Source organism: Barbus barbus, assembly GCF_936440315.1.
Source record: "Barbus barbus genome assembly, chromosome: 31".
Taxonomy (NCBI): Eukaryota; Metazoa; Chordata; class Actinopteri; order Cypriniformes; family Cyprinidae; genus Barbus; species Barbus barbus.
This window is the reverse complement of record NC_136759.1, coordinates 16,993,187-17,011,415: the sequence shown is the minus strand read 5'-3', so window position 1 is coordinate 17,011,415 and position 18,229 is coordinate 16,993,187. Positions and strand designations below refer to the sequence as shown.

General features: G+C 35.2%; 2 protein-coding genes and 1 long non-coding RNA gene across 4 annotated transcripts; 2 read left to right on the top strand and 1 right to left on the bottom strand.

Annotated features, from left to right (window-relative positions):
• Nucleotides 1-3,107: 3,107 nt before the first annotated feature.
• LOC306851431 (junctional adhesion molecule 3B-like) lies at nt 3,108-12,988 on the top strand. Its single transcript, XM_079387652.1, has 9 exons — nt 3,108-3,278; nt 7,174-7,242; nt 7,657-7,770; nt 7,864-8,016; nt 8,420-8,622; nt 9,654-9,753; nt 9,963-10,092; nt 10,209-10,260; nt 10,614-12,988. The coding sequence occupies exons 1-9, from the start codon at nt 3,230-3,232 to the stop codon at nt 10,647-10,649; spliced, it is 906 nt and encodes a 301-aa protein (XP_079243778.1). The 5' UTR covers nt 3,108-3,229; the 3' UTR covers nt 10,650-12,988.
• A 59-nt stretch (nt 12,989-13,047) lies between these two features.
• Nucleotides 13,048-16,806, top strand: LOC306851429 (vacuolar protein sorting-associated protein 26B). 2 transcript variants are annotated; one of them, XM_079387651.1, is made up of 7 exons: nt 13,078-13,275; nt 13,365-13,589; nt 13,671-13,827; nt 14,545-14,709; nt 15,153-15,328; nt 15,477-15,619; nt 15,697-16,747. In XM_079387651.1, the coding sequence occupies exons 2-7, from the start codon at nt 13,367-13,369 to the stop codon at nt 15,826-15,828; spliced, it is 996 nt and encodes a 331-aa protein (XP_079243777.1). In that variant the 5' UTR covers nt 13,078-13,275; nt 13,365-13,366; the 3' UTR covers nt 15,829-16,747. The 2 variants fall into 2 exon arrangements, with proteins under 2 accessions (XP_079243776.1, XP_079243777.1); XM_079387650.1 differs by having other exon boundaries at nt 13,048-13,589; nt 15,697-16,806.
• LOC306851430 lies at nt 15,995-18,206 on the bottom strand. The gene is made up of 4 exons (XR_013782498.1): nt 17,934-18,206; nt 17,372-17,436; nt 17,183-17,275; nt 15,995-17,089 (listed from the first exon to the last, which is right to left on the bottom strand). It is a non-coding gene; the product is annotated as an uncharacterized lncRNA (long non-coding RNA).
• Nucleotides 18,207-18,229: the final 23 nt, after the last annotated feature.

The following is an 18,229-nucleotide window of genomic DNA, read 5'->3' as shown; positions in this document are numbered from 1 at the left end:
AATTAAAATGCCAATTAATAATTGATTCTCTGAGTTTGCTTCTGTGAATAGTACTGTACAACATAATAAGCTAATTCCCTTGTTGAGCATGGTGTGGTTCGAGCCCAAGAAGTGAATAATGCATTCAAATTATAACATGACATAAATAAATTAAATAAAAAAAGCGAATGCAGTGACCAGGGAATTAGTACATTTAAATACACTAATAATACACACAAAGACACATAACATCAAATACATAAGACATTTTTAATCCTTCAGTGTGACCTTTGACCTGTACTCATAATTCTATATGACTGTCCTCTCCATGTTATATGCAATTGTGTGTGAGTGTGTGTGTGTGTGTGTGTGTGTGTGTGTTTGCTTTTATATACCAGTGGGAACTTAAACCTGAATTCACACAGACTCATGGGGACTTGTGTCACGGTGAGGACCTAAATTGAGGTCCCCATGGGTAAACAAGCTTATAAATCACACAGAATTAAGTTTTTTGAAAATCTAAAAATGCAAAAAGTCTCCTGTGAGGGCTAAGTTTAGGTGTAGGGCAATAGAATATACTGTCTGTACAGTAGAAAAACCATTACGCCTATGGAAGTCCCCACAAGGATAGCGAAACAAGTGTGTGTGTGTGTGTGTGTGTGTGTGTGCGTGCATGTTTATGTGGTTTATGAGGACACAAATTTGTATAATGACATGGGTATGACAGAGGTATTACAATATGAAGGTGGTTTATGAGGACACTGCCTATATTCCCGTAATTCAAAAGGCTTAAAAAACATACTAAATGGTGTTTTTTTGAAAATCTAAAGATGCACAAAGTCTCCTGTGAGGGCTAAGTTTAGGTGTAGGGCAATAGAATATACTGTCTGTACAGTATAAAAACCATTACGCCTATGGAGAGTCCCCATAAACCACAAAAAACAACATGTGTGTGTGTGTGTGTGTGTGTGTGTGTGTGTGTGTGTGAATTAAAAGTGGTTGATGAAAGTGGTGAAATACCAAATATTTCATAAATATTTACTGCATTGCGTAGATTCTACTACTTCTTATTATTTTTATTTTCTCTAAAACGATTGGTAAAGGTCATATTTTTAATTTGAATTAAAAATAAATATATTATTTCCTTGTGATTTAATATTTGATTAGCATTTAGGGCAAAAAAAAAAAGAAAAATGTGTAAGCAGGTGTGAGGTGTCAGATACAGACAGACGCTGTTATGGTGTTACATTTTACTGCCTTTTTTGCCAACTCAAATAATTATATGCAAAATTATTAATTGCTTAAAATATCACACACTTCTCATCTACTCGTACAACAGTAATAATCACAACAATATATTAATCTTTTTGTCAGGATCCTACCCTGACAGTCTTGTCTGTCTTGTCCCTGTTCAATGTTTCTTTGTTTGTTTTGTGTCTGAGCACATGGCTCTGTCTCTGTTTGTGTTTGCCACGTGCTCCTCTTGTCCAACCTCCCTGTTTCCCATGGTCACGCCCCCTTGTTTAGTCCTTGTCTAGTCCTCGTTTGCTTGATTGTGTTCACCTGATCCTCGTGTACTCTGCTGCTTTATATTGCGTTCCTTTCACTTGTGTCTTTGCTGGTTCGTTTTGGTGTCTACCGGTTTCTTGGTCCTAAAGATATCCTTTGATCTAGCTCAAGTGATTTTTTTTGTTCTCTTGTCTTGTTATTTTATATACTCGGTTCCTTTTTGTTTTCTCTAGTTCTGTCTAGTTCTTGTTTTTTGATTGTGTATTCTTATCTAGTGGTTTCTCTTTTGATTAGATTTTCTTTTGTCTGTCTTGTGTCGTTGTGTTGTTGTGAGTCTTGTTTGTTATTGTGTTTTGCCCTGTCCTGCCCTTTACCCAGATTCCCTGGCCTCTGACCCCTACCACCTGGAAGCAGCTCTCCACTCTCACGAGTCAGGTCTTTGGTTCTGTGAGTCACTACCTGGCGGCTAGACTGGTGCGACTTCTGAGATTCACTTCAAGCTACGGGGTCCCTGTCTTCCTGCCTTCCTCTGGAGCTGCTGCCTCTGTGCTTGAGTCCGCTGCCACCTTGGACAGGCTCAGTGGTCATCCCTCCTGCCTGTATTGTTGTCTGCCCTGCCCCTCTGTTTGGACCGATTCACTTCTCACTCCACCTGCTGTTTCTAGTCAACGTCTTGTCAATAAATTACCATTGTCCGCTCATTTGCATCTGGGTCCCATTTCTTGCAGATCCCTGACACTTTTTGGTAATTCATTTTGGTGAGAGTCTGTTTAAAGAAATTATTCACTTGGATAAGAGGCGAAGAGTCTTACACTAATAAAAAAAGACCTATTTAGATGAACATGATATAATAGGTTCGTCAAAAAAATATTTTATACAGTGGTGGCCAAAATTATTAGACTAGTATTTTCACCAGCTAAAAATGTTTTTAAGATATTTCTATCTTTTGCTGTGGTGTCAGTAGGAAATATCAGTTTGCATTTCCAAACATTAATTTTGCCATTAATTGTAATCCAGTGCGTTTTTTTTTTTTTTTTTTTGCTCAAGGAGTCTGACAACAGCCAGTGCTCCACACAGAGATCTGATCTCATCATCATCCAGTCTGTCTGGAATTATATAAAGAAACAGAACAAACTGAGACCGACTCAATCCAGAAGAACTGTGGCAACGTATCCAAGATGCGTCAAGAAACCTACCTGTACACGTATCATGAATTTATAATTTATAAAGTATACAGTAATGATACGTGCCGTGGACAGGCCCCAGATATTATCTTTATCCTCTCTAACACTGCCATCTGGTGTTGAAATGTGAAAATTATGCAAGAGGCATTAAGTCGACTAATCGTTTTTAATGTAAATGCATTCGTTCTTTGGTCACTCCCTTTTAAATCCAGATCTCTTTTTAAACTATAAAAAAAAAAAATGTACGCCCAAGTGAACATGTATCGCTCTTATACGAGAAATAGCCTACACCTACTGCTAGGCCATATTTACCACATAATGACATAATTCTCGATTTAAGTACTATTTTAATACCTTTATTTCAAGTTTAATCCATATATCTACCATTAACGCTCATCACCAACCGGAAGTCCGCGAGCGCTGTCTCAGCCCCTCCTCTCTCTTCCGCTCAGATGTCCTTGTAGCTATGGAAACTCATCAGCGGCAGCATCCTCCAGTTTGTTCACCCCGTCGCCTGGACAGCTAAGCTAAATTTGTATGTAAAACATCTCTTCAAAATGGCGATCGGGCGTCAAACGCTTTCCTTGGTGCTCTTTTCATGGCTGTGTGAGTAAGATTTCTTTTTTTGCTGTGGATGAGTGAGTAGGTCTTGTTGAACAGGCGGTCGTGGATCCGTGTGATGGCATTCTCGCGCTGACCCCTGCTGCTAACGCTTTACTACCGTTAGCCATTTAACGCCACAAACAATTTTAGTGTAAACACGGTTTCTAGTAAGATGTGAACGTTACTCACTGTTTGGAGTAATTGGTTTATATCGCCCTGCGGTGGAATACGCTGCCTGCTTTGACAGCATTTTCGGGCGCGTTCGAACGTTCTAATATAAACACCCTATATTCAAAGACGCTGTTTAGGTAGGTAGTTCACTAGGGGTTGAGACACAGCTCTAGTTTGTATTCCTCAGCATGCTTGTATGATGTCTGTGTAATGATATCCTAATTGAGAGTCGTTTTTAATCAGATTACCCTTAAAAAGAAGTACACTAAGTTTAAAAAGAGGAACAATTACTAACTGAATATAATTAATTGCACACAATTAAATGAAAATGCATTGTAGTTTCAAATTAAGAATGTTTTTGACATGCAATTTCATAATTATTTCTGTTGCTTTTGAAATATAGTGTGTACTGGCAAGCATTTATGGTAAGCTAAAATCTAATGCCATTTTAGTTCAAATGTGTATGTCATTAAATATAGTTGTAATTACACATTTGTAATGATGAAGATGCAATTTAGTACATTTAAAATATATTGAATATCAAGTACGTTATGTGCTTTAGTGCAGTATGTTAATATTTAGTGTCAGCAACACATTCAAATAAGTGTAAAACATTACAAAGTTTACTTTTTAAAAGTTTAATTATGCGTGTTAAGCAGCAGACATGAAAGTGTACTCTTAAGCACACTTTTATTTCAGCAATGTTACATTATTAATATAGTTTTCTAAAGAAATATGCTTTTAAGTGCACATGCAATACACTTAAGCTCTTTTTCACAAGAAAATCAACTATTTAAGATCAATGTTGAATTATTTTACTGTAGCTCACATGTTTTTGAGGTATTGCAGGTCACATGTTATTGGACTCATTTTTTTCTCAGCACAATGTGCCTCTGTGCATGTTGTGTGATGTGTGAAGAGGTGTAGCTTCATTCATTCATTTTCAAAGCCGTTGCTGTTGGTCAAAGTGTCCTGAATACCAAGCTACTTTAAAACGGACTCAACTTCAGCCTATTTTCACTTTGTCCAGTGACAGGATCTTTGTATATTAGAATGTTCTGTCAGAACTGTGGAGAAGAGTTTTTGTAAATAATCATGCGATAAAGAATGTCTCAAGCCAAAGATCACACCACAACCTCCCCCTTTTCCCACTCTTTCTTTTCCTGTCACTTTTTAGGTCACTTCTTTAGTTAGTCTGTTTGTAATTTGAAATGCTACAACAATCAGCTATTGTCTTGTAAAGTAATTATACACCAAGTGTGCCATCAAAACAACCATAAACCGGAATCATAATTAACATAAATTAAAACGGATATTAAAAAGGGGGCTTTTGTTATGTTGTTTAGAGTGGAAATGCAGAAATGTGTTATTAGGATTTGTGTTATTTAAACTTACAATTACGATAATGTTTTTTAAACTGTTACAAATGCATATACATTCTTCTCATATATATATATATATATATATATATATATATATACACTGCTGCTCAAAAGTTTGGGATCAGTAAGATTTGTAATGTTTTTAAGGGAGTCTCTTCTGCTCATCAAAGCTTTAAAAAGTGCAGCAGAAATCTTTTCTAACAATGTAAGTCTTTACTATGACTTTTTATTAATTGAACACATTCCTCCAAAATAAAAGTATTAATTTCTTTAAAAAACGAAAAAAATGCACTGTCCCCAAACTTTTGAATAGCATTGTATATTGTGACACAAAATTTATTTTTTGAATAAATGCTGTTCTTTTTAACTTTTTATTAATCAGAGAATCCTAAAAAAAAATCACAGGTCCCAAAAAAATATGAAGCAGCACATTTCCACGTTTCCAACATTGATTATAAATCAGCATATTAGAATGATTTCTGAAGGATCATGTGACACTGAAGATAATAATGCTGAAAATTCAGGTTTGATCACAGAAATAAATTATATTTGAAAGTATAGTAAAGAAAGTATAGAAAGTAGAAAACTATTATTTTAAATTGCAATAATATTTCACAAAATAACAGTTTTTTTCTGTATTTTTGATCAAATAGATACAGCCTTGATGAGCAGAAGAAACTTCTTTAAAAAACATAAAAAATCTAACTGATCCCAAACTTTTGTGCAGTAGTGTGTATGTGTATATATATATATATATATATATATATATATAATGTATATATGTGTGTGTGTGTGTGTGTGTGTGTGTGTGTGTGTGCATATGTATACATGTGTACACACACGAAGAAAAATAATGACTACAGTAAAAAAAAAAAAACTAAATAAAATACAATAAAAATATTATCTTCAAATGCACAGATTTCTATACTTTTCAAACGTGACATTAGCTTTTCCTAATCTTAAAAGTTGTTTGCTGAAAAATGAATCTTATATTTAAGTAACATTCCTTTGTTTGATGTAAACAGGGACCTTTCTAACATTGTCGCTTCCATACTGTGACCGCATGCTTCCCAGCGGTGGATAATGTAGCTTGTCTAATCGGGAAATGTCAACAGCAGATGTAAAAATAGACCATGATGCATGCGATGGGAAAGTCAGCCTTGGAAACGTAACCGGAAACCTTGAAGTCCTCCAGCTGTGGCAATATGACTCTTTGCTCTAGTCTCCCATAAAGTGCCTCTTTACAGTGGTTAAATGCAGCAGAATTCAGTTCATCAGGTTTGTCAGAACTGTACCATGTGTAGCTATTCCTTGAGCTGACAGTCAAGGTGATGATAAAACGCCACAGATGTTTGGCTTGTGATAACTGAAGTCTGTCTCATGCTTTTGCAGAAGTCCATATGGTAAGATTTTAATCTGATGCTAAAGCCACAGATTATCACATATGGATCACTGTAAATATTCTCTGTGGATTTCATGAGATTATGTGAAAGTGGAAAATGCATCTGGAAATAGCAAATGCCCTAAACCCCAAATTATTTTCTCACATGAACGAGGCCTATCGGGACTGTCAGGCTTTGCCAAATAATTTGTTTCATATTTGCCTTTTCATTATGTCACACTGTCTGGCTTTTTTGAGTTGGTGCAGATAGACTAACACTGAAAAAACACACAAGCTCTTCTAAATATGTCCATGAATTTTCAACAGAAATTTGTTCAGGTCTGGGTACAGTTTCCCCAAGATACTTACAAAGTTTATTCTTCCATTATGCTTTCCATAAACATCATAAAAAGCTGAAAAAAAAGACTCTGAAAAACTGAGTCACCCATTACTGAAATTCATAACATTTTTCATCTGACATTAAAACAGAAAACAAATAATAATCAGAGAAGCAGGTATGAAATAATGTAGAAGCTTTTTTTTAAAAGGTGAAAGTATAAATAAATCTCACAAAATCATGTCTGGGACTGGGTCATATCCGATATTAATTCTCAACAATGATTCTCTTTATATTCTCATTACTGTAGTACAGTGATGAAAAATGATCCTGCCCGCACACAATACATTAAAATCAGAATATATTAAAGCCAGTACAACAAATATTATAACTGATACATCTTAAAAGGGCTATATTTAAGATGTTAATTTAATAAATTATAATAAATGAGTGAAGAGGCAAAACAGAATGAGAATGTTAAGGCAGTAATGTCTATTAAATTATGTACTTTTTATTTGAAAAAATTACATATATATAATAATACTTTGGTGTATAATGGTATAAGAATGTCTTATTTTTGTACTGTTCTTGACAGATCTGTTATCTGTTCTTTGTCATCTGTTGCAGGCAACAGTACAGCTTCTGCTGTAATTCTCAGAACAACTGAAAAATCAGTATGGGCAAATGAATTTGACTGTAAGTCTTATATGAAGCTGTTTAGTAAGGTTACCAGTGTTGGGAAGTAACTAGTTACATGTAACAGTGTTACGTAATTTAATTATAAAATAAATGTAACTGTAATCCGTTACAGTTACTTATGAAAATGTGTATGATTACAAAGGGTGTTACATCTGAATACTTTCTGTAAAAAGCTAGGATATGTTAAATAATGTGCATGATGCCTCCTGCCATTTAAAGACTGTTTAGTACAGCGATGCTATTCTGATGCTATTGATTGGTTCTCATGTTCGAATTTACAGTATATAGTGAATTTATATAGTATAGTAATAGTTATATAGTAAGTAGTAAGAAATAGTAACCTTCCCAACACTGAAGATTACTTGATTTATGTGTGCATAAATTGATAGGCTGTTTCTTGTTTCTTTAAAGCGATTGAGTTGACCTGCTTAATAGAGTCCATTTCTACAAACAATCCCAGAATTGAATGGAAGAAAATTAAAAACGGTGTACCCAGCTATGTCTATTTCCAAAATAAAATTTCAGGTAACAAATTCTTTCTCTTAGAAAATAATGCTGTTTACTTGCTGACAGTGTTTAAGCTAAATTCAACTGAACTGAGCTGCTTTATGTTCTCAGGTGACTTGGAGCACAGGGCTTTGCTGAGAGAGCCTGCAAACCTTCTGATCCTGAACACCAGCAGATCGGACACAGCTCAGTATCGCTGTGAGGTGGCGGCCATCGACGACCAGAAGCCCTTTGATGAAATACTAATCAGTCTCGCTGTAAGAGGTACTGTTGGAATAGTTCCTCTCAGGTTCAGCAAGGGGAACATTCTGTGAGTTTTAATCCATGGTTACAACTCTCAGTAATGTTGCACTGAAATGCTCCATGAGAACAGAACTGATTGGACTGTCCGGACAAAAATGTTTCAGTGGGCTTGAGGGCAGGATGAATACATTGAGCTGATCAACGTGATTCCTCGGGATGCACAAAAATGTTTCTGATTATAATTTGCGAACTTACTGTTTGGGATATAAAGCTGAGAGGGAATTTAATGCCATGCAGTATTAGATGTAATGTGAATGCTGTTTTCCGTTTGCAGTGCTCTTAAACTTTATTTAAAGTTGGTCTGAAATGAAAATTACATAGTGAAACATTGAAAAAAGCTGCTTTTTTTGTGGATGTGTTGCAGTGAAGCCGGTGATGCCCAGGTGTAGTGTGCCGGAGGCGGTTACGGTGGGTTCAAGCACTGAACTACGCTGTATTGAGAACGAAGGCTTTCCACAGTCACAGTATCAATGGTACAAAAACAATGAGGAGCTGCCAGAAGACCCAAAAACCAGCAGCAAGTTCTACAATTCTTCATACACCATGAACACTGAGACTGGTTCTCTGGTAAGTGTTTTGTGCTGACATGCTAGTAAAAGCAAAGTACGTTTATTGCTTTATTTAAAATTCAGAGGCTTGGATTACATTCTGTGCCACCATTGTTTTGCAAAAATAATGATTCGTTTTGCTGTGTTTACACTTTTAAAAATAAGCACCCTGTGAATGAATTCATTTTACATTTATTTAAAGCAGCAAACTGGAATGGAGAAAGTATTTTAATATTAAAAATGGCAACTTAGGCTTTAAATTAAATAATAAGAATAAGAAACAATAAGTAAAGGGTAAAAAGGGTTTAAAGGGTTAGTTCACCCAAAAATGAAAATTCTATCATTAATTATTCACCCTTACGTCGTTCCAAACCCGTACCGCCCCATTCACACGGGGCGCTGGCGTCAACGCTTGACGGAGGATTGGCTAGCATCTATGCTAGGGTATTTGCATAAAGGCGATCTGATTGGCTGACGCCTGCGTTGGCGCTTGAAAAGTTTTCAACTTCTGCTGTGAGCAACAACAGTGACAGACCCATAATTCAATTCGGCAACGCTTGACGTCACTCCATTCAAAGTAAACGAGTTGACGCCAACGTCCCGTGTGAAATTATTGTTTTCTTTGTGCACAAAAAGTATTCTCGGGGCTTCTTAAAATTATGATTGAACCCCTGATGTCACATGGACTACTTTACTGATGTCCTTGCTACGTTTCTGGACCTTGATCGTGATAGATCCTTGCTGTCTATGGAGGATCAGAGAGCTCTCAGATTTCATCAAAAATATCTTAATTTGTGTTCAGAAGATGAACAAAAGTCTTACGGGTGTGGAACAACATGAGGGTGAGTAATTAATGACAGAATTTGAATTTTTGGGTGAACTATCCCTTTAAATAAAAATTAGAGGTTTAGATGGAGTTATATATCTTTGTTTTGTTTTTTGTGGCCAATTCATTGGATTTTTTAAAAAAATTTTGAATTATGTTGTATTTTACCGGTTTTAACATTGAATGGGCTTTTGCTAAGTGTATGATTTACATTTGATCTACAGAAATTCCGGTCGGTGAAGAAAGAGGATGCAGGTGAATACTACTGCCAGGCCAGAAATGAGGCAGGATGGTCAAAATGCAGTCCTCAGATCATGGAAGTGTGTAAGTGTGCCCCTTCAATATGCTGGTCAGTAGCTGCACTTTGAAATAATGATTCAGCTTTTAATATAGAAATGATTGATTCACCCTCATGATGTTCCAAATGCAGTTTTTTTTTAATAACAAAATTATAATAATTCACAAAGAGTTAGTAATTTTTATTTATTTTTTTTGCTGAGTTATTTATTCATTTGTATGTAATTTCTTTCTAGATGATCTGGACATTGTGGGAATATTCCTGAAGGTGTTAGGTGGAGTGGCAGCATTTATATTGGTCATTGTGGGGATCTGTCAAATTCAGAAAAATGGCTACTGTTCCTGCAAAGACCACAGGGAAACCAAGTGAGTAAAAACCATAACCACAAAATGAACCTTACAGCATTACCATAAGGGCTGATCTGATTTGATCTTAAATTGAATGCACTTTTGGTAAGATTGCAATGCTCTGTTTCATACAGTTACAAAGTACCCCAACATGAAAACAGGATGGACTATGCCAGTCCAGATGAGGTAAGGCTGTGTGGATTTGTGACGTGATAAAGCACCACAGATATCATTTTCATGCATTAGCGCACGTTTAGAGGCTGTAGTCAACACTTTGAAATGTTCTTACAAGGATGAAGGAAATATCATCCAAGATTTGTTAGTGATTATCTTCTCAGATTACACCGCAGTGTTTCTCTGACTGCAGATATTTTCTTTTTATTAATGCTAGCAAAGCTCAAAGTGGTATTACTGCAATCCTCAAAATAATCTCTCTGTAAAATCTCTACATGGAAAAAATATTCGGCTGGATTATGTTTTGTTTCTATAGTGCCACATTTTAACTACATATTATTTGCCTGCTCTCTGTTTTTCCTCAGGGACATTTCCGCCACAAGTCCTCCTTTGTCATTTAAAATCAAAGAAGAGGAGACGAGCGCTTAAGCTGTGTGAAGGCCTTGTGAGCTGACTTTTGAACGGTCAAATTGTGGATTTTACGCAGAGGTGCGACTTGAGCTTCATGGTTTGCCAAAGTTATTACAAAAACGAAAACTACTGTGTTAAACAGGGAATTTTTACTCCCCTTATTTTGATTTAAACAGACAGGAATCAAACACAGGTTTACTTAATACTCCTCAGTTTATGTCTAAAAATGGCGTTCAATTCAACAACACTAAGATTTATAGCTATTACATGCATCTTGTTCAGTAAAAAAATCATTGTTTCAGCAAATCAAAAAGGACTTAGAAGTAACATAAAAGATGAGGTTTTTCCAAATGATTGGGAATTTCTGAATGCCAGTTGCATTTCAAATTGTAGCAAGGTTGAAACTGCGTCCAGGTGCTGCTGTATTTTTGCCCACAAAGTAGTCAACGCATAATACCAGTGCAGGAATTTACATGTCTTCAAGGTTAATATTATATTTCCCACTGGAAATATAGTCTGTGACTATGTGAAGAATCCTGTCAGTGTAAAGGTGTACAATGCCATGCCGAGACTGTTTTATCTGGGTCACTTTTGAGAAGAGGATTTTATGTGTTAGTGTTTCAGTAGTAGTTTTTGAGTTGATGAGCTATAGATTTGTAGCATTTTAGTTTGAGATTTAATCAAACATCTCCGTAAAGTCAGTAGACTTGGTTGTGCAAGATAATTCATTTACTTAGTTTCATTTTTGAAATATTCCTCTAGATACAGATTACGCACTTGTGGGTTTTTCAGAGTGCCATTTCTGTGTTTAAGTGACCTTCGATGCTTTATAATTGTTTTATACGTTTTGGACATATTGTCCAGGTTTTTTGACTCAGTGTTATTGTTTTAATCTATTTATAATAATATCTAGGTTGTAGTTCACTCCAGAGTAGTAGTTAGACTGTGGGCTGTGTCACAAGAATAAAACTGATTATGTGGAAGCAATCGGCATTGTCTATCCGTTCATTTTGTTTTTAAAACTTATATCTATATATGTAATTGGACCATCAAATTTACTTTGATTTAGCTTGATTTCCCCCCCCACGTTTTATAAGTAACTTGACACACTATGACAATATACATTAGTCTTCCTCATGGCATGTCCCACTGTCTAAAAACAGATAGGCAGACTGTTTATAGAAAAACAAATGAAAAAGAGAAACTGGGTTCGATCTTAATAAAATTGTCTACTGTATACTGTATATTCCAATTTGTAAACAAATGTAAAAACAGCATCTCTTATCGAATAATTCGATAATGATGGCAAAACATTTTATTGTACCTTTTTGTTTAAGGCTCAGTGTTTTTACATATACTATTGACTGCCAGTCAGTGGACAAAGAGAAGCTAAATTAGGTGTAGTTAAGCAGTTAATAATGAACTCACACTTTTAAAAATAAAGGTTCTTTATTTAGATCATCCATGAAGAAAAGTTAACATCCATGAAACCTTTCCATTCCACAAACGGTTCTTTTTACACTAAAAAGTTATTTTAAGAAACTGAAAGGTTCTTTGGGGCCCAAAATAGTTTCTCACTGGCATCACTACAAAAACCTCCTTCTGGAACTTTAATTTTTAAGAGTGCTGGTGATATTCAGCCACAATATTTCCAAACGATTCTGTATTTGATTTTTATACTATAACAAATACTATATGAAATACCTGACATTCCAGATATGGTTAAATGTTGAATGTATATCATTAATATTTAAAGTTACACTGCAAAAATAATCATTTTCTTAATCAATATTTGTTTTCTTGACAAAATGTGTTTTCTTGTTTTAAGCATAAAGCTAACAAAATTTAGTGACGTTTATGCATAATATATGTGTTTGCATAATAGTGTAATAAACATAATTCGAGAAGTCTTACACAGAGACATAAATGTGTCTTATTTTATGGATGTTTAGATATATTTTACAATAAAACAAGCGAAAAATATTGATTTAGATTTTTTTTTTTTTTTGCAGTGTATGTTATAAGGAAATTTGTCATATGTTACACTGTTGTCCAATTATTTTTGTATTATCTTTAATGTGTGGTTTGTGTGATGTGAAATCAAAACACATTATTAGAGATGAAATCTGAATAGCATTACCACCAAGATGTTTAATTTTGATGCCACTACACTATTGTACTATCAATAAATAATCCATTATATTATGCTTAGATTATAATATTCTCAGGTACAGTTAAAAGAAGTGACCATGCATGTGTACACTAAATGTGGTCTTGTAATCGGTTTTCTTTTACCACTGATATTTAATAATAAATACATTATTCTATTAAATAATCACATCGTTATTGTTTCCCAATCGCAGAGCTTTTATTATGAAATTAACCGGAACTCTTATTTTGAAATAACCCCTGCAGGAAGATCCAGGAAGTGCGGGAGTTATTTTATGGGCAAATATCTTTCCCGACTCCTGTCCTGCTGTAAATTGAGCTACATTAATTAAACCAGACAGAAATATGCATTAGATTTCGAGCATTATATCTTGATATCTCCATTTAATCGCGGATAACAGAGTCAAACGGCGTATGCGCTTGTTTTTGAAGGCCACTTGGTAAAAGGTAACTATCAGAGCGCTAGAGAACCTGTAGCTGCTGTCAATCAGGTGATCTATGATCGTGCAGCACTGACACTGACCCTCGTCCATCAGACATGAGCTTCTTCGGCTTCGGACAGACCGCTGAGATCGACATCGTGTTGAATGACGCCGAGACCAGGAAGAAAGCTGAGCACAAAACCGAAGATGGCAAAAAGGACAAATATTTCCTTTTCTACGATGGTGAAACTGTAAGTGGGAAAGTTAACGTGACTCTGAAGACTCCTGGAAAGAGGCTGGAGCACTATGGGATCAAAATCGAGTTCGTCGGACAGATTGGTGAGTTTATCCGTCTTTGAATGGACGTTTAGAAGCAGTCCTGGTGTTTATGTGTATATAAACGTGTCCTGTGATTCACAGAGCTGTACTATGACAGAGGGAACCACCATGAGTTTGTGTCCTTAGTGAAGGATCTTGCTCGACCTGGTGAGCTTTCGCAGTCCCAGACCTTTGACTTTGAGTTCACGCACGTGGAAAAGCCCTATGAATCTTACACCGGCCAGAATGTCAAACTGAGGTAAATCGTTCAATTGCCGTTCAACTGGTGCTTAGAGTAAATCTGTAGCTAGTGTTGGTTCTGTAAATACAGAAAATTATGGGATATATTGTCATACACACTACCAGTTTTTGAACAGTAAGATTTTTTTAATATTTATTTTCTGCTCACCAAGCCTGCATTTACTTACTTGATCCAAAATTCAGCAAAAGCAGTAATATTGTGAAATATATTAACTGCTTTCTATTTGAAAATATTTGAAAATGTAATTTATTCCTGTGCTCAAAGCTGAATTTTCTGCATCATTACTGCAGTCTTCAGTGTCACATGATCTTCAGAAATCATTCTAATTTGCTGGTCAAGAAACATTGTTTTATTATTATTATCAATATTTAAAACAGTTGTGTATATATGATTTCTGAAGGATCATGTCACTGGAGTAATGATGCTAAAAAATCAGCTTTGAAATGACAGGAATAAATTACATTTTATAATATATTCAAATAGAAAACAGTTCTTTTAAATAGTAAAATATTGCTAAATTTACTGTACTTTGGATCAAGTAAATGCAGGCTTGGTGAGCAGAAGAGACTTTAAAAATCTTACTGTTCAAAAACTTTTGACTGGTAGTGTACAACAATACAGCAGCATGGAGTCAGTACCCGAATGTACAGTGTGTTAAGTGTCTTGTTGGGAAGTACAGAACGTAGCTGAATTTCTTCATTCTGATCTGTTTAGATACTTTCTGCGAGCGACAATCAGCAGAAGGCTAAATGATATCAGTAAAGAGATGGATATTGTCGTACAGACGCTGTGCACGTATCCAGAGCTCAACTCCTCCATCAAGATGGAAGTAGGAATTGAAGATTGTCTCCATATTGAGTTTGAATACAACAAATCCAAGTGAGTACCCATGTTGTGCCATTAATAGAAGTTAAAACAGTTAGATTCACCAAAATGTTTGACACAATTAACCCCAAAAATGAAAAATATATTATATCGTGTATAATACTTATATATAGTTATTTTTTATGAAAATTTTATTTTATAATGTGTAATGAAAATGTTAAGCACATTTTACGGTCTTAATTTTTATTACAAAAATGTTGTATTTTTATATTATTTATATATATAATATCTAATCTATAGTTACAAAATAACAAAAAATACAGTAATAAAATATACTTTTTTTTTTAAATAGATGTGTGTGTAGATGGATAACTAGATAGATGTTGTAAAATGTGCTTAATAATATTGCATACAAAATATATAAATGTCACAATGCAAAAATAGGCCTAAAATTGAATGTTTTTTAATCATAATATAATTTCTTGCATCCTGTTTAGATACCATCTGAGGGATGTTATCGTAGGAAAGATTTACTTCCTTCTTGTGAGGATAAAGATTAAACACATGGAAATCGATATAATAAAACGGGAAACGACTGGAACAGGACCCAGTGTGTACCACGAAAATGACACCATTGCCAAATATGAGATCATGGATGGGGCACCGGTGAAAGGTAAAGCTAAACCTGTCATCTGTATTATGTTATGATATTATAGTCCATATTGTATGATTTTTTTGTGGTTCCTTTTTCGACACTTTTCTGAAATGCATTATTTTCACATGCACTTAATGTTATGGTTTTGCTCCCTTATTCTTTTCAGGCGAGTCGATCCCCATCCGCTTATTTCTCGCTGGATACGAGTTGACGCCCACCATGAGAGACATCAACAAGAAGTTCTCTGTGCGTTACTACCTGAACCTAGTCCTTATAGATGAAGAAGAGCGACGATACTTCAAACAACAGGTCCGGATTCCACATATAATGTAACATTACTTGTTACTTAAAAATGAGTAAAATACATTGCTGATCTTTCTCAACAGGAGATCACACTCTGGAGGAAAGGAGATATTGTGAGGAGAAGTATGTCCCAACAGGCCACCATTGCCGCCCAGAGATATGAGGGATCAAACTCTGAATCTGCGTCAGCACAAGCCAAAGAGGAGAGTAACTAGACGCAAGACGCTTTATGTTCCCTCGAGATCTCAAATGAACCTTGTTACATCAAAATAATGTTTTATGAATCTCAAAGGAAGAAATGTAACACGATTTTTGCCGAAAAAGTGAAATGAGATCAAAAATGAGAATTGAGCTTGTAAAAGGCAGTCCAACTATGTGTATAGATTACAAAATATTTTTTTATTTCTCTTTCCAATACTGCATACATTTCCATTATTCAAAAGTGACCAACAGTTTTGAAATGCCAGACACAATCTTTTCACATGTACGCCGCTGTGTGTTTGATTTGTGCTTCATGAAGTTGTAAGGCTCAATACGTTCCTCTTGTTATGGTCAAATTTTGCCTAAGTCAAGTACACTGAGAAATCGGAAACTAGCTTCTGTACTTTGTCCTGTTTAATGAGCCCAAAATGAGATTTACTGTGATCTTTTATGTTAAATTTAGCGCTTCATGTACTCTTCATAGAGCTCTGCACAGTATTATTCTGTCATTTAGGGGATTTCAAATGGAGGCCTCCATAGAAATGTCTAATAAGGGAACTACTAACTTACTTAACATGAATATTTTTATTGTTGATTTTTTTTTCTTTCTTTTGATCAGGTGTCTAAAGTTTATTTCCTATAAATAAGAATCAGCAGAATCATCGGCAGCACAAGGTTCCAGTGTTCTCAAGAGTGCAGTTTAATGCTGTAATCGAGTAAATCCTTCTTGTGATTGTTTGCTACTCATTTTTAAGGTGAATTGTCCATTTTTTCCATGTGTATGACATTGTATTATACTAAATATTTGTTTAATGGCTTATTAGCTATTCAGGTGATGAGGTATACTATTAACAGCCATGCAACCATGAAAACTTCTGCAAAAGGCTTATTTAATCACCCCTATTGTAATAAAATTTACTAACCTCTGCATTCAATGATTTCCTTTTTTTCTCCGAAATTAAAATAAACTGTGATAACTGTCTTCTCAATGTAGACAAATATGGTAATATGAAGTGATCTGAAGGAGACAAGCACAAGCTAATTTTTTATTTAAAAAACGAATGAAACGCTTGGTCATCCTTTCAAACTGAACATCCACCTATACAGAATTATTAATGTGTGGTCAGTTCTGAAGGCAAAAACAAAGTCATCTTTATGAATGTTTCTGTGGTCTGTTAAGACACACCATGCTCCATTTAGGGTTGTCTGCTTTGCTGGAGGGGTCACAATGTTCTTGTCAAATTGTGTATGGTCCACATAAGCCTCCTTTACAATCTGTAAAAATAGTTAATGGAAATCATTCTCACTATTGTTATGTATGTGGTGATAATGATAAGGTGTTAAGCTTCTGCTGTAGCGACTCCTCACCTTCATGAGGCCAGCAATACCTGGCTCTTTGCAATTACTGTGGTAAAAGAAAGCCTGCTGGCCCACCTTCATATCTCTCATGAAATTACGTGCCTGAGGAGAAAAGTCTCAGGTCTCAATATAAGTGAATGTTCTGCATGTGCTTCTTGAAAAACATAGTCAATAACAACACAAATAATCATAGTCCACCTGATAATTCCTCACTCAATCCCAGCATCCGGTCTGGGAAGGGCTTTGAGGTCCTCAATTCCAAACTGCAGTTGGAGGATGACAAGATAATATCATATAGCATCACTTCACAATTAAGTTGTTGAGATAATTAGGTTAACCTAGTAACAACATGTACAAATCTCCTTCAATAAAAAGCTCCTGCATTATTGAACTTGTTCCTCATATGGAAGTCAGTTTCCATCACATAAGAAAAAGTGAGACACCAAGTCACAATTATGAGATAAATGTCAAAATGATGAGGTACAAAGTCATAATTGAGGTGAAAAATAATTATGACATAATTGGAATAAGTATGCGATAAGTCAAAACTATGAGATACTATGTAATAATGAGGTAAAACAAAAATATGACATACTAAGTTATGAGTTAAAAAGCTAACATTTGTCATAAGTGTGACTTTTTATGTCATAATTTTGATTTACATAAACATTTTTTCCCGTTCTTTTTTCATGTGGTGGGAATAGACTTCCAATTGTTGTGGAAAAAACGATGCATCCCTCATATTAAGCAGATTACTTACAATGTTTATTAGATTTAGCGCTGCTTCGTGTTATTTTCTTGGGTGGCATGTTTCACTAAATGCGAGGAAATGTTGTTTATGCAAGCTCTCGTGATAAAACAGCGCCCTGGCAGATCGCATGCGGTCTGGAGGGTCATTTCTGGATTTAGTCTGCTTTTATTTAAAACACAACCACAGAATAAAAGTATATTAAAATTAGAACGTTTATAATGATCAAAACTGCTTGCAAGTTAAATTTACATTCATGCGTGGTATAAAAAAAACTACAGCTGCGTTGATGCTGCGCGTGAATGATT